The sequence below is a fragment of the Pinus tabuliformis genome, chromosome X (genome assembly GCF_031772625.1).
Source record: "Pinus tabuliformis cultivar Carrire ecotype Pingquan chromosome X, CPIR1, whole genome shotgun sequence".
NCBI lineage: Eukaryota > Viridiplantae > Streptophyta > Pinopsida > Pinales > Pinaceae > Pinus > Pinus tabuliformis.
This window is the reverse complement of record NC_142308.1, coordinates 537,034,598-537,060,789: the sequence shown is the minus strand read 5'-3', so window position 1 is coordinate 537,060,789 and position 26,192 is coordinate 537,034,598. Positions and strand designations below refer to the sequence as shown.

At 34.5% G+C, this 26,192-nt stretch overlaps 1 protein-coding gene across 1 annotated transcript; it reads left to right on the top strand.

The window, feature by feature from the left end:
• Positions 1-18,926: 18,926 nt before the first annotated feature.
• Positions 18,927-20,076, top strand: LOC149141106 (glutathione S-transferase F10-like). Its single transcript, XM_089446753.1, has 3 exons — positions 18,927-19,244; positions 19,341-19,389; positions 19,520-20,076. Exons 1-3 carry the CDS (start codon positions 19,095-19,097, stop codon positions 19,969-19,971), a joined length of 651 nt encoding a protein of 216 aa, XP_089302879.1. The 5' UTR covers positions 18,927-19,094; the 3' UTR covers positions 19,972-20,076.
• Positions 20,077-26,192: the final 6,116 nt, after the last annotated feature.

Sequence of the window (26,192 nt, the reverse complement as noted above, 5' to 3'; positions counted from 1 at the left end):
CCATCTAGCAGGGCTCCTACAAGCACAAGACATCCCTATGTCTAAATGGGAGGTCATTTATATTGATTTTGTTGTGGGTTTTACACTCACATCACAGAGACACAATTCTATATTTGTTGTAGTTGATAAATTGACCAAAAGTGCCCATTTCATCCCAATGAGAGACACTTATGATGTTACTAATGTGGCACGAGTTTTTATAAGTGAAGTTATTTGACTACATGGGTTACCCACAAAAACCATTTCTGATAAAGACTCTCACTTTACATCTGGTTTTTGGACAAGTTTGCAGTCATCATTAAGGACTCAGTTGAACTTGAGCACTACATATCATCCAGAAACAGACAGGCAGACTGAAAGGGTAAATCAGGTTATGGAAGACATGCTTAGAATGTATGTCATGGATAATCAGACTTAGTGGGAAAGATACTTACCATTGGTAGAGTTTTTCTATAATAACAATTACCACAATTCAATCGGGGTGCCTCCTTATTAAAATCTATATGGGAGGCCATGTAGGACACCATTGAGTTGGGAAAAGATGGAGGACCAAGTAATAGTTGGGCTGGAATTAGTTCAAGAAATGGAGGAACAGGTAAGATAGATTCGACAAAGGTTAAAGGAAGAACAAGATAGACAAAAGAGTTATGTTGATTAACATACGACTGATCAAAGTTAGAAGTAGGAGACCAAGTTTTTATTCGTATCCAACCCAAAAAAATCACCAATCAGCTTGGGAAAGGAATGAAGTTGTCACCTTGGTTTATAGGACCTTTTAGGATCAAGGAGAAGATTAGGGCACTTTCCTATCGTCATGTACTGTCACCCCATTTGCATAAAACTTGTGATTTTTTCATGTATATGTTTTACGGCACTATGTTTATGATAAATCTCACAAATTGAATTGGAGGGGATTGCAGGGCTTAGATGTGGGAACCATAATGGTCAAACCATTACACATATTGGACTGCAGGGTTCAACAACTCATACGTTGCATGGTGGACCATGTTAAGGTCTAGTGGGATAAGTATAGTCCAAAATCTGGTACCCGAGAGGATGCAGAAAAAATACATCGTGACTACCCCTCACTTTTTGAGAATATGTGATGCCCATTTTGACTTAAATAGCTACCTATTCTAAGGCTCTCTTTGTAGTCTCATGTTATTTATTTATGAACACTATGTAATATTGATGCATTTAATTGGACAGGTGAAAATACTTATATAAATCATTCGATAGATTAGGTATTTTTGATTGAAATATTTGATGTAGGACCTAATGTACGACTTACTTGGTAACAATTTATCTAGTGTATGACTTATCAGAGTTATTATTGTTTGATGTATGGCTTAAGTGGATATGATTTATCTAATGAATTACTTGTCAGAATTATGATTTATCTAATGTAAGATTTATTTCTAGTATCTTGTTATGAAGTGTAAAATTAACACGTGGATACTAGACTTAAAAACATGATGATTAAGATCACTTATCTATATATATTTTGCTGTTATGTATATGCAAGAATGAGAACTAACTTGCAGATTGGAAAGAACTTTATGATAACCAAGATCTACTCTTCCAATGGGGAATGTTGAGACATCTAATGAGGAATGGTATGATGCACATTTTTCTATTACATTTTGTATCTAATTGATATGCAGTCTTATGAAATGGGTAAAGTGTAAATGGCAGGTGATAATACTACTTAACTGGATTATTCAATGACAAGTATCCAACCAGTGTTGTAGTGTGGTCTATATTAGGGTGTTGACCCTAGTTGTAAGGAGGGGTGAAGGCATTTCCCACCATGTAACCTCCAAACCTGGAATTATGGGAGGGCAGCGATGAACACGCTCCCCTAGACATGTGATGACTATTTCCAGTTACCTGTTGGGGAAGTTAGGTTGATATTGTTGACGGTTCCGCAATATTGATTTTATCAGTGGTTAGATTGGTATAACCGATGTCATAGTATATTGCAACAGATGATGGATAGGTTGGGAGTGAAAACAGGTTAGGAAAGATAGGAGGATATATGTTAGTTGGAGACTCTTGATGGGAAGTGTTATCATTGATTAAATTGCTCAATTTGACTACTATATCTCTCTGTATTTTGTTATGCCTTATTATCAAACTTCTTTCGAACTCTTTGTGTCATTTTTATTCTAACTTTGGGATGAAGTTTTCTTAAGGAGGGGTGTATGTAATGCCTTATTTGATCCTATCATGCTAATTTTGATTAGTGTTTAATTAACCTGAAAATATTGATTTATAATTATTAAGTAATATTGATATATAACTACACTTGTAAAACTGTAAATTTTTTTTATTGATATGACTTTTATTATTGTTATTATTCAATTTCCAAGGTGTTTTCTCAAATTTACTTTTGGATGGGATATGGTCTCCTCCAATTTATTTCTAAACTAAATATCAATATTCCAAGGTGTCTTCTCAAGTTTACTTTTGGATAGGATATGGTCTCCTTCAATTTATTTCTAAATTAAATATCCATATTCCAAGGTGTTTTCTCAAATCTATATTTAGATAAGATATGGTTTTCTCCAATTTATTTGTAAATTAAATATTCATATTCTATTCCCAAAGTGCTTTTTCAAATCTACTTTTGGAGAAGATATGGTTTTATCCAATTTATTTCTAAATTAAATATCCATATTTTATTCCCAAAGTGTCTTCTCAAATCTACTTTGGATAACATATGATAGGAAAAGTCAAGGATATTCAAATAAAAGGATGAGTGGGTAATCATCACATTCAAGGATATTAAAATAAAAGGATGAGGGGGTAGTCATTACATTAGTGATAGGTGGTTAAGGTGGATAGGACAAAGAGACATAAAAGGGAAGGTGAATGAGAGGAGAGGGGGAAATCCTTGTTCTTTGTTTTGGCATTGGAGGATTTTATTTGGAGGAAAAATGTGGAGAAAGAGAAGGGAGAGAATGGAGAGAAAAATGAAAGAACTTAAACTTGGATCTATTGGAGAGTGTTAATTTTAACTTGGACACACTACAACTGGATGGACTTGGACTCGGAGGGCTAGGAACCCTGTGGAGGTTCCTTGGGCTAGGAATTCATCTCTAGTTGGATGGGAGGTAAATTCAGTTGAGTAGCCAAGAGGAGCATCCCAATAGAGTCAGAAGCAACCCAACCAAGCTATTGGAACACATATTCTTCCATTTCTTGATTACTTATGTAAATTGTTAAAATGAAATTTCTTACTTGTTTAATATCTTGTAAATAAATTTACTTGTATATTATCATCAAATAAATATTGAGATATAAATATACTATTTCTCTTCTTATTGTATTTCAAATTAAATAAATTTAATTTTAATTAAATATCCTTAGATTGAATCCTCACATGCAACATAACATTCTACTAATAAAATAAACAAATTAAATTTACATTACAATTTATCGAAAATTACAATCCATAATATTTTTTTATAATTATAAATATATAATAATATTCTAAATTAAAATATGATTTAAATCAACCCACCATCCCTATATATTACAATTCATCATATTTTTTATAATTATAAATATATAATAATGTTATACTTAATTTGACTATAATATATAATAATGTTCTACCGAATTTGATTATAAAAATTTTAGTGATTTGAAATATCTATCCAACTTATTGAAATATCTATAACACATGAAACATAGCATACTATAAAATAAACCAATTAAATTTACACTTTAATAACATTGTAGATGCAATTAATAAAAGAAATATTAAAAACTGGAAAAACAAGTCATGTAATTATTATTATAAATTAGTTAATACTTATTTTACTTCCGCATTGTTCTTATTCTCTTCGAATTTGGGGTTGTAACGGATTTGTCGACATCAAAACCTTCATTAACATTTTCTTCCAGCCAAAGACTGCCTTGCATGGACCTTTTCTTTTGTTGGATTGGATTAGCTCTTGCCAAATGACGCTTAATTTCTCTGTTCTTTTGTTGTCTATCCTAGATGCGGATTTTTCTCTTATAATAGAAATCTCCCAATTCATGGATTTCATTTTGAAACTGATTAGTCTGCCGATGAGGATGGACAGTAGGAGTGACCAAAGGCAACTTATTGGTCCTAACACGAGATGAGACTCCTTCCCATTACCTGTATTAACAACATTGTTGGAGGATTCAATGTCCTCAAGTGTGAGCCAAGAGGGTTATTGATACTCTTGCCCTCGGTTGTATGTTGCCATTTTATAATATGGATGCCATTTATTTGGTCGCCTTCCCTGTGAAAAAAAGAAAAAGAAAAAAAACCTCCCAATAAAGATGAACCAAATCTAAGTAACCTTAGAATCACTCCAAGCTTGTTGACTGCATATTCAGCTTCCCGTCTTGCCATATTTATTCCAGCAGATTCCAAAAATTAACAAATGCGGGACGAGACTCCTTCCCAGTACTTGTATTAACAATGTTGTGGGAGGATTTAATATCCTCAAGGGTGAGGTAAGAGGGTTAATTGATACCCTTTTTGTCGATTACATGTTGTCCTTTTACATTATGGATTCTATCATTGAACAAGACTTTGATTTTTGCTTCTGAATCTGCCTCACTCAGAATTGAGCAATCTCAAATTCAATAGCCTAGAATTTTGTTTTTAGGAATTGAGCAATCTCAAATTCAATAGCCTGGAATTTTGTTGTTAGGAATTAAGAAATCTCAAATTTAATAGCCTGGAACTTTGTTGCTATTTCCATAACTCTTTGACACATTCTAAAAATCTAGTATTCAATAGCCTAGAATTTTGTTGCCATAGCCATAACTCTCACACGATCTAGGGAGGAGACTAGACGAAAGTGTTTGGCCAACCACTCTCCTTCCTTGATCCCTTCTGAGATCAAAACTTTCCTACATCTCAAACCTTGAAGAATAGTTATAATTTCTAAGAGATAAATAGGGATTCGCTTCACATTTTTTATAATCCTACGTTGTGATTTGCAATTGCTAGAAAGATGTCGGAAAGTTGAATTAATTTTGGAGGTTTGTATCAAAATGAGTGACCAAAGGCAACTTATTGGTCTTATGAAATGAGGGAGGTGGGGCCCGGTCTTACAGGTGGCGTGCGTACAATCAACGTATTCCAAGAGAAAAATAGGCAGTGATTTAGCAAATTAATTGGATTTTAGAAACAAATTTGTTATTTTTATAAGGCTAGCCATAGTAAGAAGTGGCCAGTGAAAAGAAAGAAAAAGAAGCACATCTATAATAGTGATGGAATCCCCCACCAAATTATTACTGACCAAGATCCCATTTTTATAAGGAAATTATGCTAAGAGGTTTTCAAAATAGCATATGTCACTTTTAATATGAACATGTGCCTATAGAGGTAGTTAGTAATTTTCTAAATGTGTATATTCATATGGCCACATAGGATAAGTATATTAAATATATGATGTGGTTGCATCTAGCTAAATTTGCATATAATTTATGTATTCCTTTGTGACCAAAATGATCCTTTAAAGCATTATATGATTACAAACCTTGGACACATAAGGGTTTGGTCATCCAACATATTAAACTATTCCTTATAAGAATGAACATTCTCGAAAGAAATGTAGAACATTGCCAACATTCTAAAGGACAACATAGCTATGGAAACAATTAAGATGAAGCAATTAACAACATTTAGAATGACACTTTGAATTTTTATTGAAATTAAAGATATGGTCTTCTTGTGACCACAACCCTATAAGTAGACAATTATCTAGAAACATGTTAAGACGAAGCTTTAACCCATAATAAATGTGATAAGAGATAAGAAACATATTATTTTGTGATCCATATTCAATTATGACATAAATTTATGAGAATATCACTTGTGAAACCAATATCGCAATAAACATAAAAAGAATTCTAGTCATATATCATCTAGAGAAATAGTAGTATAATAGTAGTGTAATTTGAAATAACCACTTGGTGTTGATCTATGATGTCAATTGATGGATAAAAAAATAAATAATACGACATACTTTCATGGTTATTTTCTAAATGCTTCTTCAAGGACCAATTGTTTATATGTTCCTCACGAAATCCTAAGATTCATAAAATGGACATAAATGATTTTAAAACAAAGGTTGGGAAGGAGCAACTAATTCCCATAGAAGGAAGGCATGACTAAAAGGGTATTATCCACATTAGTATTTAATTTAATTATTTGAATATGTTAAACTAATTTATTAATTAACTTTAATATTAAATTAAATAAATACTTATGGTTACTAAATAATTTGGTGTTAATAAAGCATCAGAGCGTGACTGACACATACATTGCACTAGTAACCTAGTTAGTATCAAGAAAAAATTTATAGGTTATGTAGAGCTCACACATGAGAAGATTTAGTAGATCCTTGGGGATCTTCCTAGTATAAATAATGCTCATTTACGAGTAGATTAAAATAAAAACTTATGCCTATAATTTTATATATGTGTGTGTGAGTTGACTAAGAGTGGACAAGTTCTAAGTTGCATTAATAAGTCTCGCATGGAATAAATATTTGAACAGTTCAAAATGGTGAAAACATGGGGAAATAGAGGTCGAGGAGGATCATCACAAGGACCTCCTACAAATAACCCATTTCCATCACCAGAACTAGCTCTCATCTTGCACTCCCTAGAGGCAATTAATGAAACTTTAAGAGGGTGCCAAACAATTGAGGTGGAAGTGGAACACCCTCCATCAGGGTTGGGAAATCTTGAGGGACCAAGAGACTCCCATAGAGGACATCCAATCGAGGACATTACTAGGGAGCTCCAAAAGATTAAGCTCCTAGAGTTTGCTAGAGGTTGTGCCAGCGAATGAGTAGAAGCCTGGTTAGAAGGAATGAGAAGGTGCTTTGCACTAAGAGATTATACTTCCAATTCAAAATGTAAAATAGCAATATTCCAACTCAGAGATAGTGCTATGAATTGGTGGGGTAACCTAGAGCATCAACTAAAACTCACTCCGGACACAGTTACCTGGGATTTATTTGAGAGATTTAGGAAAAAGTACCTACCAACATATTATGAAGAAAAATAGGTAGGAGCCTTCCATGCTTTGGTACATGGAAATCAAATGGTAGAGGAATATGAGATTAGATTCATGGAATTTGTCAAGCATGTCTCCTACATGGATATTGATCAACGATAAGAAGATCATTTCATTTATGGATTGAACCCTAATATTAGGGCAATGGTGCAGATGTGGAAACCATCCTCAGTTGCAGAATCTATTGAACATGCTCGTTATGTTGAAGAGCACTTAGACTTAAAAGGTGGAGACAAAACCATTTTTCCAAAACAAACAAGGTTTATGGGGAAGGCCCCACATACCTTCTCGAGGGGAGGAAATTTGAGGCCACCGCCATATGGAAATAGGGTTATACCCAGAGCACCAAAAATGGGGATTTTAATGGTTACCAGTGTAACTTCACACATAGCTTCGAGGACTCGTGCAAATCAAGGTCATATGCGAGGAGCCACAAGTAGGGGCAGGGGTCCAAGGGGAAGGAACTCTTTCCAAAAAACTTCACAATGAAGGTTTTAACCCCGTACATAAATTACCTGCATACGAATTCTAAAACATAGAAAATAAACAATGCGAGAGCATAACACATAAAACACATATACACAAAGATTTTCCCCTGGATCCCAAAACCGGGACTACCAGCTTCATTTTTCATTAAGTTCCTTTTAATGTTACAATACATATTTATACATGCCAAAGCATCCAATACCATGGACTGAAAACCATCACATCCAAAACCATGTGTGAAAATCATGCACAAAAGCATAGGTAGGTCCGCCCAACCTAATATAGGGTCCAAAAAACAAAATTTTCCGGGGCATTGCCCTGGACCCCATAGAGGGGGAATTACCTGCACCCCTCAAACCCCCTGTGACCCCCCCGCTACGCAATCGGCGCAACAAAGGGGGCCCTCTACCCCCCCTCTAACCCCCCAATGAGCTACGTGGGCTAGTCGTGGAAAGAATATAACAGAACCCAATAGACAACATTCTATTCAAAGTCTACCTTGCATCACTTGTTGGGGAGGTGAGGGGTCTCATTACCAGCATAATTGTCCCGAGTTACAAATTGGTAACAATCGTAGAGAAGGAAAACCATCAACAGGGGGAGAAATAAACCACCATTGAATCTATGCAACAGTTAATAACCAACAAGTTGAACACTAATTTGTCATGGGAAAAACCTCGGGTATGTTAAACAATATAAAAGTTAAAGTTTTGTTTGATTCTGGTGCTACATATAGTTTCATTTGACCAGTTGCATTAGAAAAACGTGGGTTGGAAACCTATGAGCACGATGACTTTAAACAAGCTGAAATGGCTTATGGGATAAAACAATGAGTAGGACCTAGTGTTGACTAATGTCAGGTGAACCTTTAGGTGTGTATAACTAAACTGAAGGAATACATCACAACATTGGGGACATACGATGTAATCTTCATAATATACTGGCTAGAATCTCATCGCGCTTTGGTAGACTGTTTCAAAAAGAAGGTGATTTGTTTAGATGATGAAGGTAGATTAATTAAGAATTGTGGTATCAAGAGAAGAGTGTCCCTACGTTTCATTTCCACAATGAATGCAAAATGTTGTATCTAACAATGTTGTAAACTATATTTCGCCAAGGCTATAAGTGACTAGAAAGGACCCTCCCTAGATCAAGACCCAGTTTTGTCAGAATTTGAGGATGTTTTCCCGAAGGATTTTCCTGGATTACTGTTTATGAGGGAGATCGATTTCACAATTGACCTAAAACCTGGTGGAAAACCAATCTCCAAGATAGCCTATAGGATGGTAGCTCCAGAACTTTGTTAGTTGCAGAGGTAGTTAAAAGATATTTTAGACTTGGGATTTATCATACCTAGTATTTCACCTTAGGGTGCACCAATGATTTTTGTTAAGAAGAAGCATGTTTCCTTAAGGTTATGCATAGATTATACAGACTTGAATAGAACCAAATAAAGAATAGGTACCTGATACCTAGAATAGATGACCTATTTGATCAAATGAAGGGAGAAATGGTTTTCTCAAAGATCGATCTATGATCTGGATACCACCAATTGAGGATTAAGGAAGGTGACATCTCAAAAACCGCATTTTGAACTCGGTTTTGACACTACGAGTTCATAGTTGTCCACTTTGGTTTGACTAATGCACCAACAATATTCATGAACCTCATGAATGGTGTGTTCAGGAAGTATTTGGACCAATTTGGGAAAGTCTTTCTAGACAATATTCTTGTGTATTCCAAGAATGAAAAGGAACATGAAGAGAACCTAAGGTTTGTATTGACTTACTTAAGGGAAAATCAATTGTATGGAAAATTGTCAAAATGTTCCTTCTTTCATAATAAAATTCATTATCTTAGGCACATCATTTCAGGAGAAGGAATTTTAGTTGACCCGGCAAAGGTAAAGGCCATAATGGATTGGAAAATACCAAAATTTTTTCATGAGGTGTGTAGTTTTATGGGGCTAGCAGGTTATTATCGTAGGTTTTTGGAAGGGTTTCCGAGGATTACAAAACCCATCACCACATTACTATGAAAATGGGTTAGGTATGAATGGACATATGAATATGACACTACATTCACTGAACTAAAGAGGTTACTAACTAGTGCACCGATCCTTCGAGTACCGGACATGGAAAAAGACTTCATTGTTTGCATCGATGCTTCAAAACAAGGATTGGGAGCAGTATTGAAGCAAGAAGGCAGAGTAATAGCTTACGCATCTAGAAAATTGAAGAAACATGAAAATTTGTATGCTACCCATGACTTAGAGTTAGCAACAGTGATGCCAGCTTTGAAATTGTGGAGACACTACCTCATTAGGAGAAGCTTTGAGTTAAGAATAGATCATCAAATCTTGAAGCACCTCTTCACTCAAATGGATTTGAATGCTAGACAGAGGTGGTGGAGCGAATTCATAAGTGAGTATGATTTTGGGATCTCATACATTAAGGACAAGGAGAATGTGGTGGCTGATGCACTAAGAAGGAGGCCATGAACCTTCTCCCTAGTACCCTTGAGGGTCAATTTGAGGGAACGTGTGTTGGAGAAACTCTTTGAACATAGTTGGTATCTAAAAGTTATATCAACACTCCAAAGTGGGAAGCATATAGAACAAAAGTTTGAAGGATATCTCCTTGAACCAGATGGACTACTGAGATTTCAAGGGAGAATGTAGATACCTAAGGAAGGGAGTATAAGAAGAACCATCCTTGAAGAGTCACATAGAGCACTCTATTGTGCACATCCTAGAGTGAAGAAGATGTATGTGGACATGAAGAAACTCTTCTTTTGGGTAGGCATGAAGCATGACATAGTCTAGTTTGCTGCCAAATGTATTGAATGTCAACAAGTGAAGGTTGATCATCGCCATCTAGTAGGGCTCCTACAAGCACAAGACATCCCTATGTCTGAATGGGAGGTCATTTATATTGATTTTGTTGTGGGTTTTACACTCACATCAAAGAGACACAATTCTATATTTGTTGTAGTTGATAAATTGACCAAAAGTGCCCATTTCATCCCAGTGAGAGACACTTATGATGTTACTGATGTGGCATGAGTTTTTATAAGTGAAGTTATTTGACTACATGGGTTACCCACAAAAATCATTTCTGATAAAGACTCTCACTTTACATCTGGTTTTTGGACAAGTTTGCAGTCATCATTAAGGACTCAGTTGAACTTGAGCACTACATATCATCCAGAAACAGACAAGCAGAATGAAAGAGTAAATTAGGTTATGGAAGACATGCTTAGAATGTATGTCGCGGATAATCAGACTTACTGGGAAAGATACTTACCATTGGTAGAGTTTTTCTATAATAACAATTACCACAATTCGATCGGGATGCTTCCTTATTAAAATCTATATGGGAGGCCATGCAGGACACCATTGAGTTGGGAAAAGATGGAGGACCAAGTAATAGTTGGGCTGGAATTAGTTCAAGAAATGGAGGAACATGTAAGACAAATATGACAAAGGTTAAAGGAAGAACAAGATAGATATAAGAGTTATGTTGATTCACATACGACTGATCAAATTTATGAAGTAGGAGACCAAGTTTTTATTCGTATCCAACCCAATAAAATCACCATTTAGCTTGGGAAAGGAATGAAGTTGTCGCCTCGGTTAGTAGGACCTTTTAGGATCAAGGAGAAGATTGGACCACTTGTCTATCATCGTGTACTGCCACCCCATCTGCATAAAACTCGTGATTTTTTTCATGTATATGTTTTATGACACCATGTTTCTGATAAATCTCACAAATTGAATTGGAGGGGATTGCAGGGCTTAGATGTGGGAACCATAATGGTCAAACCATTACACATATTGGACCGCAGGGTTCGACAACTCAGACGTTGCATGGTGGACCATGTTAAGGTCTAGTGGGATAAGTATAGTCCAAAATCTGCTACCCGAGAGGATGCAGAAACTATACATTGTGACTACCCCTCACTTTTTGAGCATATGTGATGCCCATTTTGACTTAGATAGCTACCTATGCTAAGGCTCTATTTGTAGTCTCATGTTATTTATTTATGAACACTATGTAATATTGATGCATTTAATTGGACAGGTGAAAATACTTATATAAATCATTAGATAGATTAGGTATTGTTGATTGAAATATTTGATGTATGACCTAATGTACGACTTACTTGGTTACAATTTATCTAGTGTATGACTTATCAGAGTTATTGTTGTTTGATGTATGGCTTAAGTGGATATGATTTATCTAATGAATTACTTGTCAGAATTATGATTTATCTAATGTAAGATTTATTTCTAGTATCTTGTTATGAAGTGTAAAATTAACATGTGGATACTAGACTTAATAACATGATGATTAATATCACTTATCTATATATATTTTTTTGTTATGTATATGCAAGAATGAGAACTAACCCGTAGATTGGAAAGAACTTTATGATAACCAAGATCTACTCTTCCAATGGGGAATGTTGAGACATCTAATGAGGAATGGTATGATGTATATTGTTCTATTACATTTTTTATCTAATTGATATGCAGTCTTATGGCATGGGTAAAGTGTAAATGGTAGGTGACAAGGCTACTTAACTGGATTATTCAATGACAAGTATCCAACAAGTGTTGTAGTGTGGTCTATATTAGGGTGTTGATCCTAGTTGTAAGGAGGGGTGGAGGCATTTCCCACCATGTAACCTTCAAACCTAGAATTATGGGAGGGTAGTGATGGACACACTCCCCTAGACATGTGATGACTATTTTGAGTTGCCTGTTGAGGAAGTTAGGTTGATATTGTTGACGCTTCTGCCATATTGGTTTTATCAGTGGTTAGATTGGTATAACCAATGTCATAATATATTGCAATAGATGATGGATAGGGTGGGAGCGAAAATAGGTTAGGAAGGATAGGAGGATATATGTTAGTTGGAGACTCTTGATGGGAAGTGTTATCATTGCTTAACTTACTCAATTTGACTACTATACCTCTCTGTATTTTGTTATGCCTTATTATCAAACTTCTTTCGAACTCTTTGTGTCATTTTTTTCTAACTTCGGGATGAACTTTTCTTAAGGAGGGGTGTATGTAATGCCTTACTTGATCCTATCATGCTAATTTTGATTAGTGTTTAATTAACTTGAAAATATTGATTTATAATTATTAAGTAATATTGGTATATAACTACACTTGTAAAACTGTAATTTTATTTTACTGATATGACTTTTATTATTGTTATTATTCAATTTCCAAGGTGTTTTCTTAAATTTACTTTTGGATGGGATATGGTCTCCTCCAATTTATTTCTAAATTAAATATCAATATTCCAAGGTGTCTTCTCAAGTTTACTTTTGGATAGGATATGGTCTCCTTCAATTTATTTCTAAATTAAATATCCATATTCCAAGGTGTTTTCTCAAATCTATATTTAGATAAGATATGGTTTTCTCCAATTTATTTGTAAATTAAATATTCATATTCTATTCCCAAAGTGCTTTTTCAAATCTACTTTTTGAGAAGATATGGTCTTCTTGAATTTATTTCTAAATTAAACATCCATATTTTATTCCCAAAGTGACTTCTCAAATCTACTTTGGATAAGATATGATAAGAAAAGTCAAGGATATTAAAATAAAAGGATGAGGGGGTAATCATGACATTCAAAGATATTAAAATAAAAAGATGAGGGGGTAGTCATGACATTAGTGATAGGTGGTTAAGGTGGATAGAACAAAGAGACATAAAAGGGAAGGAGGATGAGAGGAGAGGGGGAAATCCTTGGTCTTTGTTTTGGCATTGGAGGATTTTATTTTAGAGGAAAAATGTGGAGAAAGAGAAGGGAGAGAATGGAGAGAAAAATGAAAGAACTTAAACTTGGATCTATTGGAGAGTGTTAGTTTTAACTTGGACACACTACAACTCGATGGACTTGGACTCGAAGGGCTAGGAACCTTGTGGAGGTTTCTTGGGCTAGGAATTCATCTCTAGTTGGATAGGAGGTAAATTCAGTTGAGTAGCCAAGAGGGGCATCCCAATAGAGTTAGAAGCAACCCAACCAAGCTACTAGAACATATATTCTTCCATTTGTTGATTACTTATGTAAATTGTTAAAATGAATTTTCTTACTTTTTTAATATCTTGTAAATAAATTTACTTGTATATTATCATCAAATAAATGTTGAGATATAAATATACTATTTCTCTTCTTATTGTATTTCAAATTAAATAAATTTAATTTTAATTAAATGTCCCTAGATTGAATCCTCACACGCAACATAACATACTACTAATAAAATAAACAAATTAAATTTACATTACAATTTATCGAAAATTTCAATCCATAATATTTTTTATAATTATAAATATATAATAATATTCTAAATTAAAATATGATTTAAATCAACTTACCATCCCTATATATATATTACAATTCATCATATTTTTTATAATTATAAATATATAATAATGTTCTTCTTAATTTGACTATAAAATATATAATAACGTTCTACGGAATTTGATTATAAAACTTTTAGTGGTTTGAAATATCAATCCAACTTATTGAAATATCTATAACACATGAAACATACCATACTATAAAATAAACCAATTAAATTTACACTTTTCATAAGATTGTAGATGCAATTAATAAAATAAATATTAAAAACTGGAAAAACAATTCATGTAATTATTATTATAAATTCTTTAATACTTAAAGAGAAACACACCTCAGGTAGGTTTTAAAGAACATGATAACAAATAGTTGGATAAAAGATTGTTAGACATGCCTATTTGATATTCACACTCGTTGGCTACTGAAAAAGAAATCAAATTTCACATTCTGATATGCAGGAGAGACTTTCCAAACTTTCATTTAAATTTATTCAAATTCACTTTAATAAATAATAATTTTGAAATTATAAATAAATTAATAAGATTTTTTAATATAGAAACAAGTTTCATCATCAATTTCAATTTTTAATGTTTAAAATCGATTTATAAATAATCTAACCTGTATTATAATTAACTTATTTTACTTTACATTTCAAATCCCATACAACACAAATGTTAAAAAATAGACTGAACATGCCATTTTTTATATTTTTTCCTAACCTCTCCTCATTTTGCACTATGATCTCCCATGTGCTTCCCCATCATTGTTTAGGCCCTTAGGGTGATGCCCAATTGGTCTTGTGACCCACATTTTTGTTTGCTTTTGTTGTTTATAGCCTTAGTGTCTCATAGTTTTTCTTACCAAGGAAGCACAGATCTCCCTTTTTAGCCAGTCCTCTGCCTCTCAATCCTTGGGAAATTTGAAGATTTGTTGCAAATTAAAGTTAACAAATCGGAAATTTGAAGATGTTTTAAGTAAAACTTTTACCAAACATGATTCTCCAATAAAAGCACTCAACATAGAGATTATAAAATGAATTGGAAGTTGTTCTCAATATTGTAAGAGAATTACAAGGTTGAAAGGATTTCAGAACCTGAATGATGCTGTGCTCTTCGACACCTGAATGATCCTGTGCAAGAGGAGAAGAAAAAAGATAACCAATGCAATTTGTGTCCAACTTTCTCCAGATTTTAGTTAATGAAGTGCTTTGTTTTCTAAATTGTAAGGCTTTGAAAAAAATTATACAAGTCAAGATCTCTTTATGCTTGAAGCCAAAACAAATTTGAACTCTGATTAGAACTAAAATTGATTGGGACTAAAATTGTAATTTTGTGTTGTATTTTTACGGTGTTTTTTGCACATATTTTACCAATACAATAAACTCAATTTTAATATTTGAAAAACAAAAATGTCACAAATTAGTTTTGAAAGTTATTTTTCTTTAGAATCTAGCCATTTTTTTTTCAAAAAATCTGATTATAGAAGTGTTAGAATTGTTTTTTATGGTGGAAATAGATTCAACATTATCAAAAATCTTTTTGGCACTCAAAATTTGAAGTTTGACAGCTATAACCCAGGACTACAAAAATTTCTACAAAATTTTAACCAAAATCATACTGAAATTTCCACTATTTTCCAAACAAATTTGTAAACTAATAAACTATTCTATTTCAAAATCTGCTAAAATCAAAATTACAACCTAAATAATAAACCATTTCAAATCAAAATTACAACCTAAATAATAAACCATTTCAGATTATAAATGCTTTTAATGGTTATATTAGGATAAAGATGATGGGTTGATGCCTTTTTCAGAAGATCTAATCAGGCTGTTTTATGCGTTTTTAAAATTAAAATTTTTGTAATTAGAAAATTCACAGAAATTTGAAGAAAAATAATCACAAATTCCGATATATATATATATATATATATATATATATATTTTATTTTATTTTATTTTAAAAAGATTAAGCATTCACAGATATTTTATGAAAAGTAATCACAGATTTGCCGGACTACCGGGAACATCGAAAGTGCAATCTTTCAAAAATCAGATTTATGATCGAAGCCGTATTCGTATTCTGACCAGGGATGGAATTTGACGGGGTTTTTGGCTGTCATGAGGCATTTTGCCAGTATTTGACGCTTAAAATTTCTGGATGCCCGTCTTTTCGAACGTGCTTTGGAACTGCGGGAAACGTATTTTTGACGGGCAGTAATTTTCTCAAAACGTTATTAAATCCTATTTATTTTTGCTTTAAATTTTGTAATATTGTAGGTTTATTTGTATTAATAATACAGATTTTAGATGAGTTATAACTTGATGTGAGATGAGCTGTAACTGGCAAACTTGCAACTTGCTGCGTAGAGGGTTCAAATCAATATAAATAGCATATGACCAATATCACTAGGGAAAATTGAAACTAAACGGAACATAAGTAATGGAGTTCATATGGAACGATGTTAAAATCAAAACTCTTTTTATTCTGCATAATAATATATGGTCAGAGTATAGTTTCACTTTGTTTATTTCCGCCTACATTACAATTTATTATCGTGGATGTTTAAAGCATGTCAGTGACTTCCAATTTTTTTCTTTGAGAAGAAAAAATATGTGTCATATTAGGACAAATTTATCCATTTTAATGAACGTAGCAGTTATTCTTAAGGGACAACATGTTGCAGAGAGGTAAGTGAAAGCCTCTTTAAAAAAAACTATTAACCTTTATAATCATAGAAATATGCATAGCATTACAAGTAGGACAATGATTCAACTCATAGAGTGAGACTTCGATCTCTATAATCATCGAAATCTGCATAGCACTACAAGTAGGACATCGATTCAACTCATAGAGTAAGACTTGCCTTCTCATCCCTTTTTTTTTAGGGGCAATGGGTATTACAATGTTACATTATTTTTTAGAACACATTTTATTGATAGTTAGAAAACTAATGTTGCACATTCCACATTTAGGTGAAGACTTAATCTTTTCATAGATATACGAAAGATATACTTCAGTTGCATAGATCCAAAGAAACTAGCTCAAGCTACTCCATAAGATTATTCAGATCATTTCTCAGAGACCTGTTCCACTGAATTCTTTTTCTGTAAATTGTTCTATAATTGCATTAAAAATAGCTGTTCTATAATTGCATTAAAAATAGCTAAATCAAATAAATTTCTTAATGGACCTCGCCAGGGGCTTTAAGAGAGTAAAAATTGCCCAGGATTTAGTGAAAATGGGGTTGACCGTTGACTCACTAAGCACAGTGCAAAACAACCAGACTTTAATACATAATTTAATCCGTCAAGGAGTGCAAAAAGGCCCTTAATTTGCGGCAGAAGAATACTTCAAAAGTATGATGTGTTTGTGTCTCACCAAGTAGTCAAATACCAACAGATATTTCATTATTTTGTGAGACCAAGACACATCATTCATTTCGAAAAGATTCAATGCATTCACATCTTAACCATCAACATCCAAGAGAAGAGATTTAAGTCATTCACATCTTCCATCCCTTAAAATGGTAAGACAAAGATACTTGCAACATGAATGAATGAATTTTTGACGAATTGTCATCAGGGAAAAACTCAGGAAAAAACTATATTTATGTATTCACTGCTTCCGGATACACTCACATGCTTAAGCTACAGCTGATGTTCAATGAAGTAGATTTTCTGATGTCAAACATTTGACAGTCAAGGCTTAGGACTAATTCGCCTCCCTCTGGCCATGCATTTATAGCTAGCAAACTAGCAATATGTCAAACTCATTCAACCACATGGTCCCTCTCGTTGTTTCCTCCATGGATCGAGCTACTCCCTTGTAACAAATGTGAAGGACGCTGGAGCTTTGGAGCTTTGAACCTAGTAATCGGTGTCCACAACACCTCACAAATCTCACCCTCAAATACCAGTGGGCAACGGTTATCCCATGTTAGTGTTCCCTTCAACTTCATTATTAAATTTGAACATGTGTTTCTCAAAATGAAATCCTGAAACCCATTAATAAATCACAAATTTGCATGTTATGAATTATTTTAACTTACTCTTTTAATTTTTTGGCATTATCTAGCGTAATATCTTCTAAAATAAATAAGTGATTTGTGTGTTATGATCATTTTGTAGTTAAGATAAATATGTGAAATTTTTTAAAATAGTTATGTTGTTGAAGGGTATTTTTTTAATCAAGCTTTTATTTGTAAACAAGTTAATTTATTATGAGAATATTATTTTTGAAGGGCAAAATTTTAAACATAACGTTTTTTTATGGGTAACATAAGAAAGAAAACATCAAAAAAAAAATTTATGACGGGCAAAAAGAAATCCAAATTCCAACCCTGATTCTGACTATGCCTTGTTGTTTTTATTAGGAAAAATTGGGAATTTATTTATGATTTTGAAATATTTTTTTTTTTTTGGAAATTTGAGTTATAGTTATAAGATTTTAGTTGTTTTACAGATTTTTGATGTGCTAAATCTATTTTTGCTATCCAAAACAAGATTCAAATACTTCTATTGTAGTCTAACCCGATTGTCTTTCTGCCCTGAAAATCATGGAAATTCTGGTAAGATTTTGATAAAATCTGGCAGAGATTTTGTAAATCCAAGTTAAAGCTGTCAAACTTTAAGGGTTGGGTGCAGAGAAGTTTTTGATAGTGCTGAATCCATTTCCATTGTCAAAAACATGATTCAAAGGCTGCTGTTGCAAAAAAAATTGAATTTTTTTAACCTAATGTAATTCAGCGGCCTCTATTGACACTTCCTAAACTTGGAAAAAAAAGGAAAATAACTCATCTTGCCAATTTTAGGCGATCAAGGCGAAATTGACGCTCTGTAGACAACACCTTTCGCGTCTGTCCCGAAAAAGCATGGAATCTCAACGCCTTTTCCCCGACACAAATTTTCCAATGGGTCACCTCAACCCAAATTCGTGGTCACAATTCTGGCGTACACACTGCAATTCTAATTGAAGAGGGTTTGCTCTCGTGGTCACAAATGAGGCGTACACACTGCAATTCTAATTGAAGAGGGTTTGCTCTCAGCCTTTATTAATGGGTCGGTTTTCCAGGTTCTGGCGTGACTCGCCGATCAATCCGTGTTGACCTGTTTTGCAGTCTCTGGGAGGGAGAAACAGAGAGAGATTCAATGGCGGCGATCAAAGTGCATGGTTTTCACGCCTCCGGGGCCACCAGTATGGTGTTGGGCTGTTTGAATGAGAAACAAGTTGAGTACGACTTCGTCCTGGTCGATCTCCCTACTGGTGCTCACAAGAAACCCCAATATCTGGCTCTCAATGTAAGAAAAACCCTCTTCAGTTTTCTGCAATCTCTGTGACATATCAATTACTCTGTTCATAATGTACTTTTTGTTTCTGATTGTGTTATGATGCAGCCATTTGGGGTAGTACCCACAATCCAAGATGGGGATCTCACCTTATTTGGTAATTGCCCAGCAACCCACTTCATCTGAGCTCAGTTTAATTGAAGCCCTTATTTTATTTTGGTAGTTTATATCCATCCCTGATATGGGGATCTTAACAAAAGATGTGTTTCATTGGTCATGAGTAATAGAGTCAAGAGCCATTGTCAGGTATTTGGCCCAAAAGTTCAAGGGGCAGGGCACAGATCTCTTGGGAAGTACCCTGTCTGAAGAAGCCCTAGTTTATCAATGGTGTGAGGTGGAAGGGCAGTCGTTCAATCCCCCTGTTTCGACCATCGTTTCTCAAATCCTGCTCGTCCCAATGAGGGGAGGCAGCACAGACGAAGCAGCAGTGGAGATGAATATAGAGAAGCTGGGAAAAGTGTTGGATATTTACGAAGAAAGGTTATCAAAGAACAAGTACTTGGCAGGTGATTTCTTCAGCTTGGCCGACCTCCAACATCTGCCTCATACTCACTACCTCGTCAACGCTTCCGGAAAGGGTGATCTCATATCTTCCAGGAAGCATGTGAATGCATGGTGGGAGGACATCTCCAGTCGCCCTACCTGGCAGAAAGTTGCAGAAAACATGAAATTTCATTGAGAGTAAAGATTTTATATATTTATCTATGTATGCATGGCAGGCAGTAATTAAATAAAATGTGGCGACCCTGTTTATATATGATGTAACAATCCTTCATATAGGTTAATAAAGCTTTACTTCTCAGTCATTCATGGGCACAAGCACACTATGCATCTGAAAAATTAAGAATGAAGATAATCTATAATAGGATGTTAGCATTTGCTGCATTTGTCAAAACCATATATATTCAAGTTTTTTAAAAATTCGGTGAAATTTGAAAATTTACATCTTTACAAAATTTAGTGACAAAAGGTTTACTGATTTACAAATTTCAGGTCAATATTAGATAAATAATTTATTAAGATGCAAATTTCTTTTTTAACCTAAAATATAAAGGAAATTGTGCATTTCAAAACATGTAATTTCTTTTTTGTTGGCATTTTTCTTATATTTTTTACATGTTTTATGAAAAAAAAATTAATTTTATGTTTTTAATGTAAGATTCGTAATCACAGAAATAGATGGTGGGTTTGGAAGTAGCCATATACATAATATTGATTTTTCTTTTTTGAATTAAGTAGAGCTAATTCTAATGTTGGATGGAGTGGGATTTTATCATCAAAATTGTGTGAAGCTTGATTGAATTTGGACAGTGTTTGAAATAGTTTAATTCCCCAAAGATGGTTCCTATCTTTTACCCTTCTTCATGAAATTTTAACTTATGATTTGATGAGACTAAACCCCTCTCAAACCAATTAATCTACACCATATAGGTCATATGCACAATATTAATTATATATAAAAAGACTGGTTTAAAAAAGAATTTATTCTAAATATTGAATTTTTATACACTTATTAATTAAATTTAAATATGAATTTATAAAACATAATAGTTATGAATATGAAGCAATATTTTAATTTATAAATAAAACTTATTATTAAATTATGGTTACTATATACATTTTCTATATATCTCACATTTCTATATAAAAATATTTTTATTTCACTCATAGGCCTTCAGTCTTTGGAATCTATTTGCAAGTAGTCCCACAAGGGTTCTAATTGTATTTTATTAATTAAATTTATTAAATTTTTTATATGTTTTGAAATATCATGTTTATGAATATGAATTGTTAATTTTTTAATGTGATGCATATATTATGATTTCTTTAATCTAAAAGATTGTTTATAAAATCAAAATTGTAATATAACATATTGAATTAATTGAATTTATTCTTTTTATTTATTATTATTAATTTATGTTAACAAAATATTATGTTTTGTTATTATTATTATTTGATGTAAATGTGTATCTATTTCCACAAAATATTATTCAAATTTTATATATAAATAAAAGACATGAAACAAACAAAAAATATTATAAAAATCAAAATAAATTTGATTCTTTTTTGTAAGCTATTTTTTTTATTCATTTGTCAAAAAGATACATAGCAGTTTAACTAAGGAAAATAGATGAGTCCCTAAGAGCAGTTGTTTTATCCAAAACATGATACATACAACATACCATTTATAACAAAGATTAATCAAAACCAAAGTGACTAGATGACTATTGAACCCATCTAATCTATATTTGTGTAGCATAACAAAGTTCCTATACATAAACAAATATCTTATATATTAACATGGTAGATAGAAGGCAAAAAACTTCAACAAAAAGAGCATGCATGGCACTATGAGGACGTAGAAACATCAATGGGATTGAAAGGGTGTTGATGGTGTTGGAAATCCGTCAACCAAGGGGTCTCCCCAATGTGAAGTCTCAGTTGGACCTTACAACATTTGGAATAGGAGTCCCATCCTGAGTATTGGCCCAATTGCCATGTATTGTTGTAGATTTTCCTTGGCTACAAAGTTCAACACAAGAGAATAATACATAGGTATCTTTGGATTAGCATGTGAGTATGCCTTGTGAAATGCTCAGTTGCGGAAAGTAACAAGGTCCTTCTATTGAAAGGGGAGAAAAAAGTGGGCCCTTTAAAAACGAGTAATAGTACTAATCTAGAAAAGGCACACAAGCACATACATAAGAATGAATCATTGATCAACCAACAAAATAGTTCACAAGGAAGTGACGATTATTAAAGCAAATACAACACACCTTCAACAAGATAAGCACCAAAGCCGCTGAAATAGTTCAATTTCCTTAGTACAAATGAGAAACAAAATACATTGCAAACATTCAAAGAAAAATCTTACAATATTCACGACATATGCATGAAAGTGTTCCGACTCAACGAGCTTCTAAATTAAGTAATGGTTCCAAGATACATGAAGACATCAAACACTACTAGCCCCAATAGTGGTGCATTAGAGTAGTCACTTTCTCCTCCAAAACAACTATGTTCCTCTCCAATGCTTGGTAGGAGGAACCGAGGTGAAAAGTCCTTTGCATGTATGATGAGGGTGTATATATAACAAATGGGGTGATCATTCACTTCCCATGTGACTCTTGGACTACCCTCATGATTGTTTGACTTCTCTATGACCTTTTGACTCCCACATGACTTTTCACATTACATGGATGACCCTTGGACTTCCACTTTACATTACATTTTCTGATATAGAATTTACATAATGCACAAATGATGTGGCACAAGATTACTTGTGACATGACATAACACTGATGACATGGAAATGTCCAGCCACTCTTTTTTGGCACTTTGTCTTCAATAAGAGATGTGAAATGCTTCATCTTCATGAGAGATATGATTTGTTCTTCATATCCACCCTTCAAAGGGTTCTGCATCAGATGGAGCCTTCATGTGGCCTTGATATTTGATATTCTATTGTAATATGGCGTTCCTTTGTCTTCTTGCACGATGATCAGCTTATCCCTTCATCTCCATATGTTTCTTCTAACATGGTCCTCTTCTCCTTTTAATCCATCATCATCCTTTCATGATAAGATAGAGTACTTGCAACTGAAAGCCATTCATGACAAGCCAACATCAGTATGAAAAAACCTACATAGTTCATGAACTCCCCTATTAGGGTTGGAATTGGTGACTGGTTAAGTGACTGGCTGAGGGATTGCACAACTCCAAAGGGCAAGGTCCAGGACTGAGGCTTGAGACAGTGCAATGTGTAGTTCAAGATGTCTAGGTTCAAGATATTTCACAGTTCAAGGGCTTAAGAGTTGAAGGCTAGGGCTTGAGGATTGATGATGCCCACTACGCAATTTTAGAAGGACAAAGGCAAAGGAATTGCACAGTTGAGGGACTCAAGGACTCAGCCAAGAGGTTTAAGCCTTGAGACTATGTAATGCATAGTTTTGGAGTCTTGGGAAGAGGGACTATGCAGTTGAGGGACTCAAGGACTCAGGCTGGAGGCTTGATCCTCGACTTTACTTACTACGCGGTTCTAAGAGGAAGGGAGGCTAGGTGATTGTGCAATTGTGCATTTTAGGAGCTCAAGGCTGATGCCTAAGCCTTGAGACTACACAATGTGCAATACTGACTAGGTAGGAGAGAGAAATTGCACATTTTTAGAGGTTAAAGGATGCTCTTGAACACTGTGATTATGTAGTGCACAGTTATGGAAAGTAGAGACTACGCATTGCGTAGTGCCAAGGGATAAGGATGCTGCTAGAGGGTTGAGACTGCATAGTGTGTAGTTCAGGTTGGCCAGAATGAGGCTAAGTGGCCTGGTCAGGGAGTTTTCCCAGTTAGACTAAGTGTTGGATAAGTGAGATGAAGATGAGAAAAAGAGAGACTCTGAGCATGATCACACACTTAGATCACTTGAAAACATGACAAGGAACACTTAGAACATATGAACAACATACCTTCCTCAATGCAACAACTTTGCGATGGCTCCTACCAAGTGCGACACAAAAGATATACTTTGCGACGAAAGTGGCGACACTCATTCGACAATGCTTGAAACTTTGGAAATTTGTGTGAAACATATCTACATGATAGGAACAACTCATTATAACAAATATTTCCCCTTGAAACAACCCAAAACTCTGCGTTATGCGATAAGAGGCAATTCCCACGCCAAAATATGACATTTGCGATATGAAAAGAAAAGTGTGAACGACACATGTAATATGCAAATGATAGTGAAAGAAACACATGTCAAAGCGGAGATAACATGAAAATGAAACTAATTAGAGTGAAAGAAAGAAAAAGTGAGTCAATAACACGAAAATGAAACTTGTAAAAACAAGGGTGTGTAAAAGAGACAGTTTGCAAAACTCACCGCAATAGAAGCACAAACACAGCTAGAAGTGAGAAACTGTCAATGTCAGTGCACACTGGCTGTCAACATGGATTGAAAATTGCACAAGAACTTTCTTGGTCTACTATGCCATCCCTATTCAAGCTTGCATGAAGGAATGCTTTCATGAATGAATTACAGATTGAGTATGTGTGAGCAGGTGACTTCGACACTTACGATTCAAATGCAAGCTCAGAGACTTAAAAAATCATCAATTCACTCAAGCTCAAAGACTTAACAAAGCCTTGTCTCAAGCCTCCACCCTGAGTCCTTGAGTTTGTCAACTATGCAATCCTTTGACCCCGACCATCCTGAACTACGCATTGTGTAGTGTCAAGCCTCAGTCCTAGACCTTGGCCTCTAGAAATATGAAATCCTTGAGTCAGTCACTCAACCAGTCACTTGTTCGAGCCCTAACAAGTGATTCTATGAAGCATCTTAAGCTAGGGGTTTATCAGATTGATGCTGTCCTATAATGGGTGGATTGCCATCGTAGGTATTCTATTATGTCATGATAGGATGATGATGAGGGAGACCATGCTAAAAGTGATATGGAATTATGTAGGAATGAACAGAACACATATAAAAACATAAACATAGAGATCCAGTAGAAATAAATCTTCATTTCATTAATATCAAAGAACTAAAAGATGCTTCCAAGCAGAATGGAAATAAACTAGCTTGGGTGATGGTAACTTATCTCTAAGAAGAGATGTGGAGTCTACATGCCTCTGAACTGTGCTACAATGAGACTCAAGGGCCTTTTATTATTGAACAACAAAGGGAAACCCTAAATAACAAAAACCCTAACCCTAGGAGATGGAACATCGAGAGTTTGTGGGCCCCATTGGGGTTAGTTAGGTAATTGACTTCTCAGGCCCGTCGTAACTTGGTCATATGATCTTCGTTTGGTGTGTACGATACATCTTTGGAAATATATTTATGAGTAATATAGGATTTGCGATAGGCCCCTAAAAGGGCCTATTTCGAACCTCAAAGAAACATCGTTTAGAGGGTCAAAACAACTCTAGAAGTTCAAGACTTGAAAAACTACCAAAAATAGTAAATGTTTCTATAATCAAGGAAACTGATGAAACCAACTGGAGGTATAGGTGGAATAGGTGACTGGCCACCAATATCCACCTAGATCAGTCCTCCCCACTTAGGAGGCACTAATGGTTCTATTGTAGCGGCTGCAACACCCTCCAAAAGTTTGGCCTACATTCAAATTTTGGAGCCTAATGTGGATCTTATGATTGGTCGTTCCTTAGTCACTTATTGGTAAGCTCATAATTTCAAGGTCCCTTCCTAAATCTTAAGACTCGTTCACGCTTTCATCTTTATATACCATGTGTCATCTTTGGGCATGGGGATTATCTCTTGTCATGCAAAGGGAAGTTTTTTTTTCTTCAAGGGGAAACATTTGTGGAAATGAGCTGTTCTCATCATATAGACACGTTTCGCACTCATTTCCAAAGCTTGATGTAATATTACACAAGTGTCACCATTATCCTCACAAATTCTATCATCGGAGCCACACTTGTCGTCTGTTGCCATAAAGGTTGTTGCATTAAGCGAAGTATGTTTTCATATGTTCTGGATAGTCTATGTTGTATCACTAAGTGTTCAAGTATGTGATCATAGTCAAGTTCTACCACTGTTCACATCGGTTCCACTAATGCCACACTTAGCCAAATTCCAAAGTTTTCCTAGCAACCTAGCCTCACCCAGCTTTCCTGAACTGCGCACTTTGCATCTGCAACCCTTAAGCTTTTCCCTTGCATGTTGAAACTGTGCAGAAATCCTAGCCTCCCTTGGCATCCAAAACTATGCAGTGGCTTCCTCTAGTGTCCTTCTCTAAGCCAACACCCACTTGTTATAGACATTTTTGTGCCTTGCAGCACCAAGCATGAAATGTCCATAGACCAAGGGCTCCTAAGTCCCTAAAAGTGTTGTTCCAACCCCTAAAGGAACAAGGTCAACAAATTACAGCTTCTCCC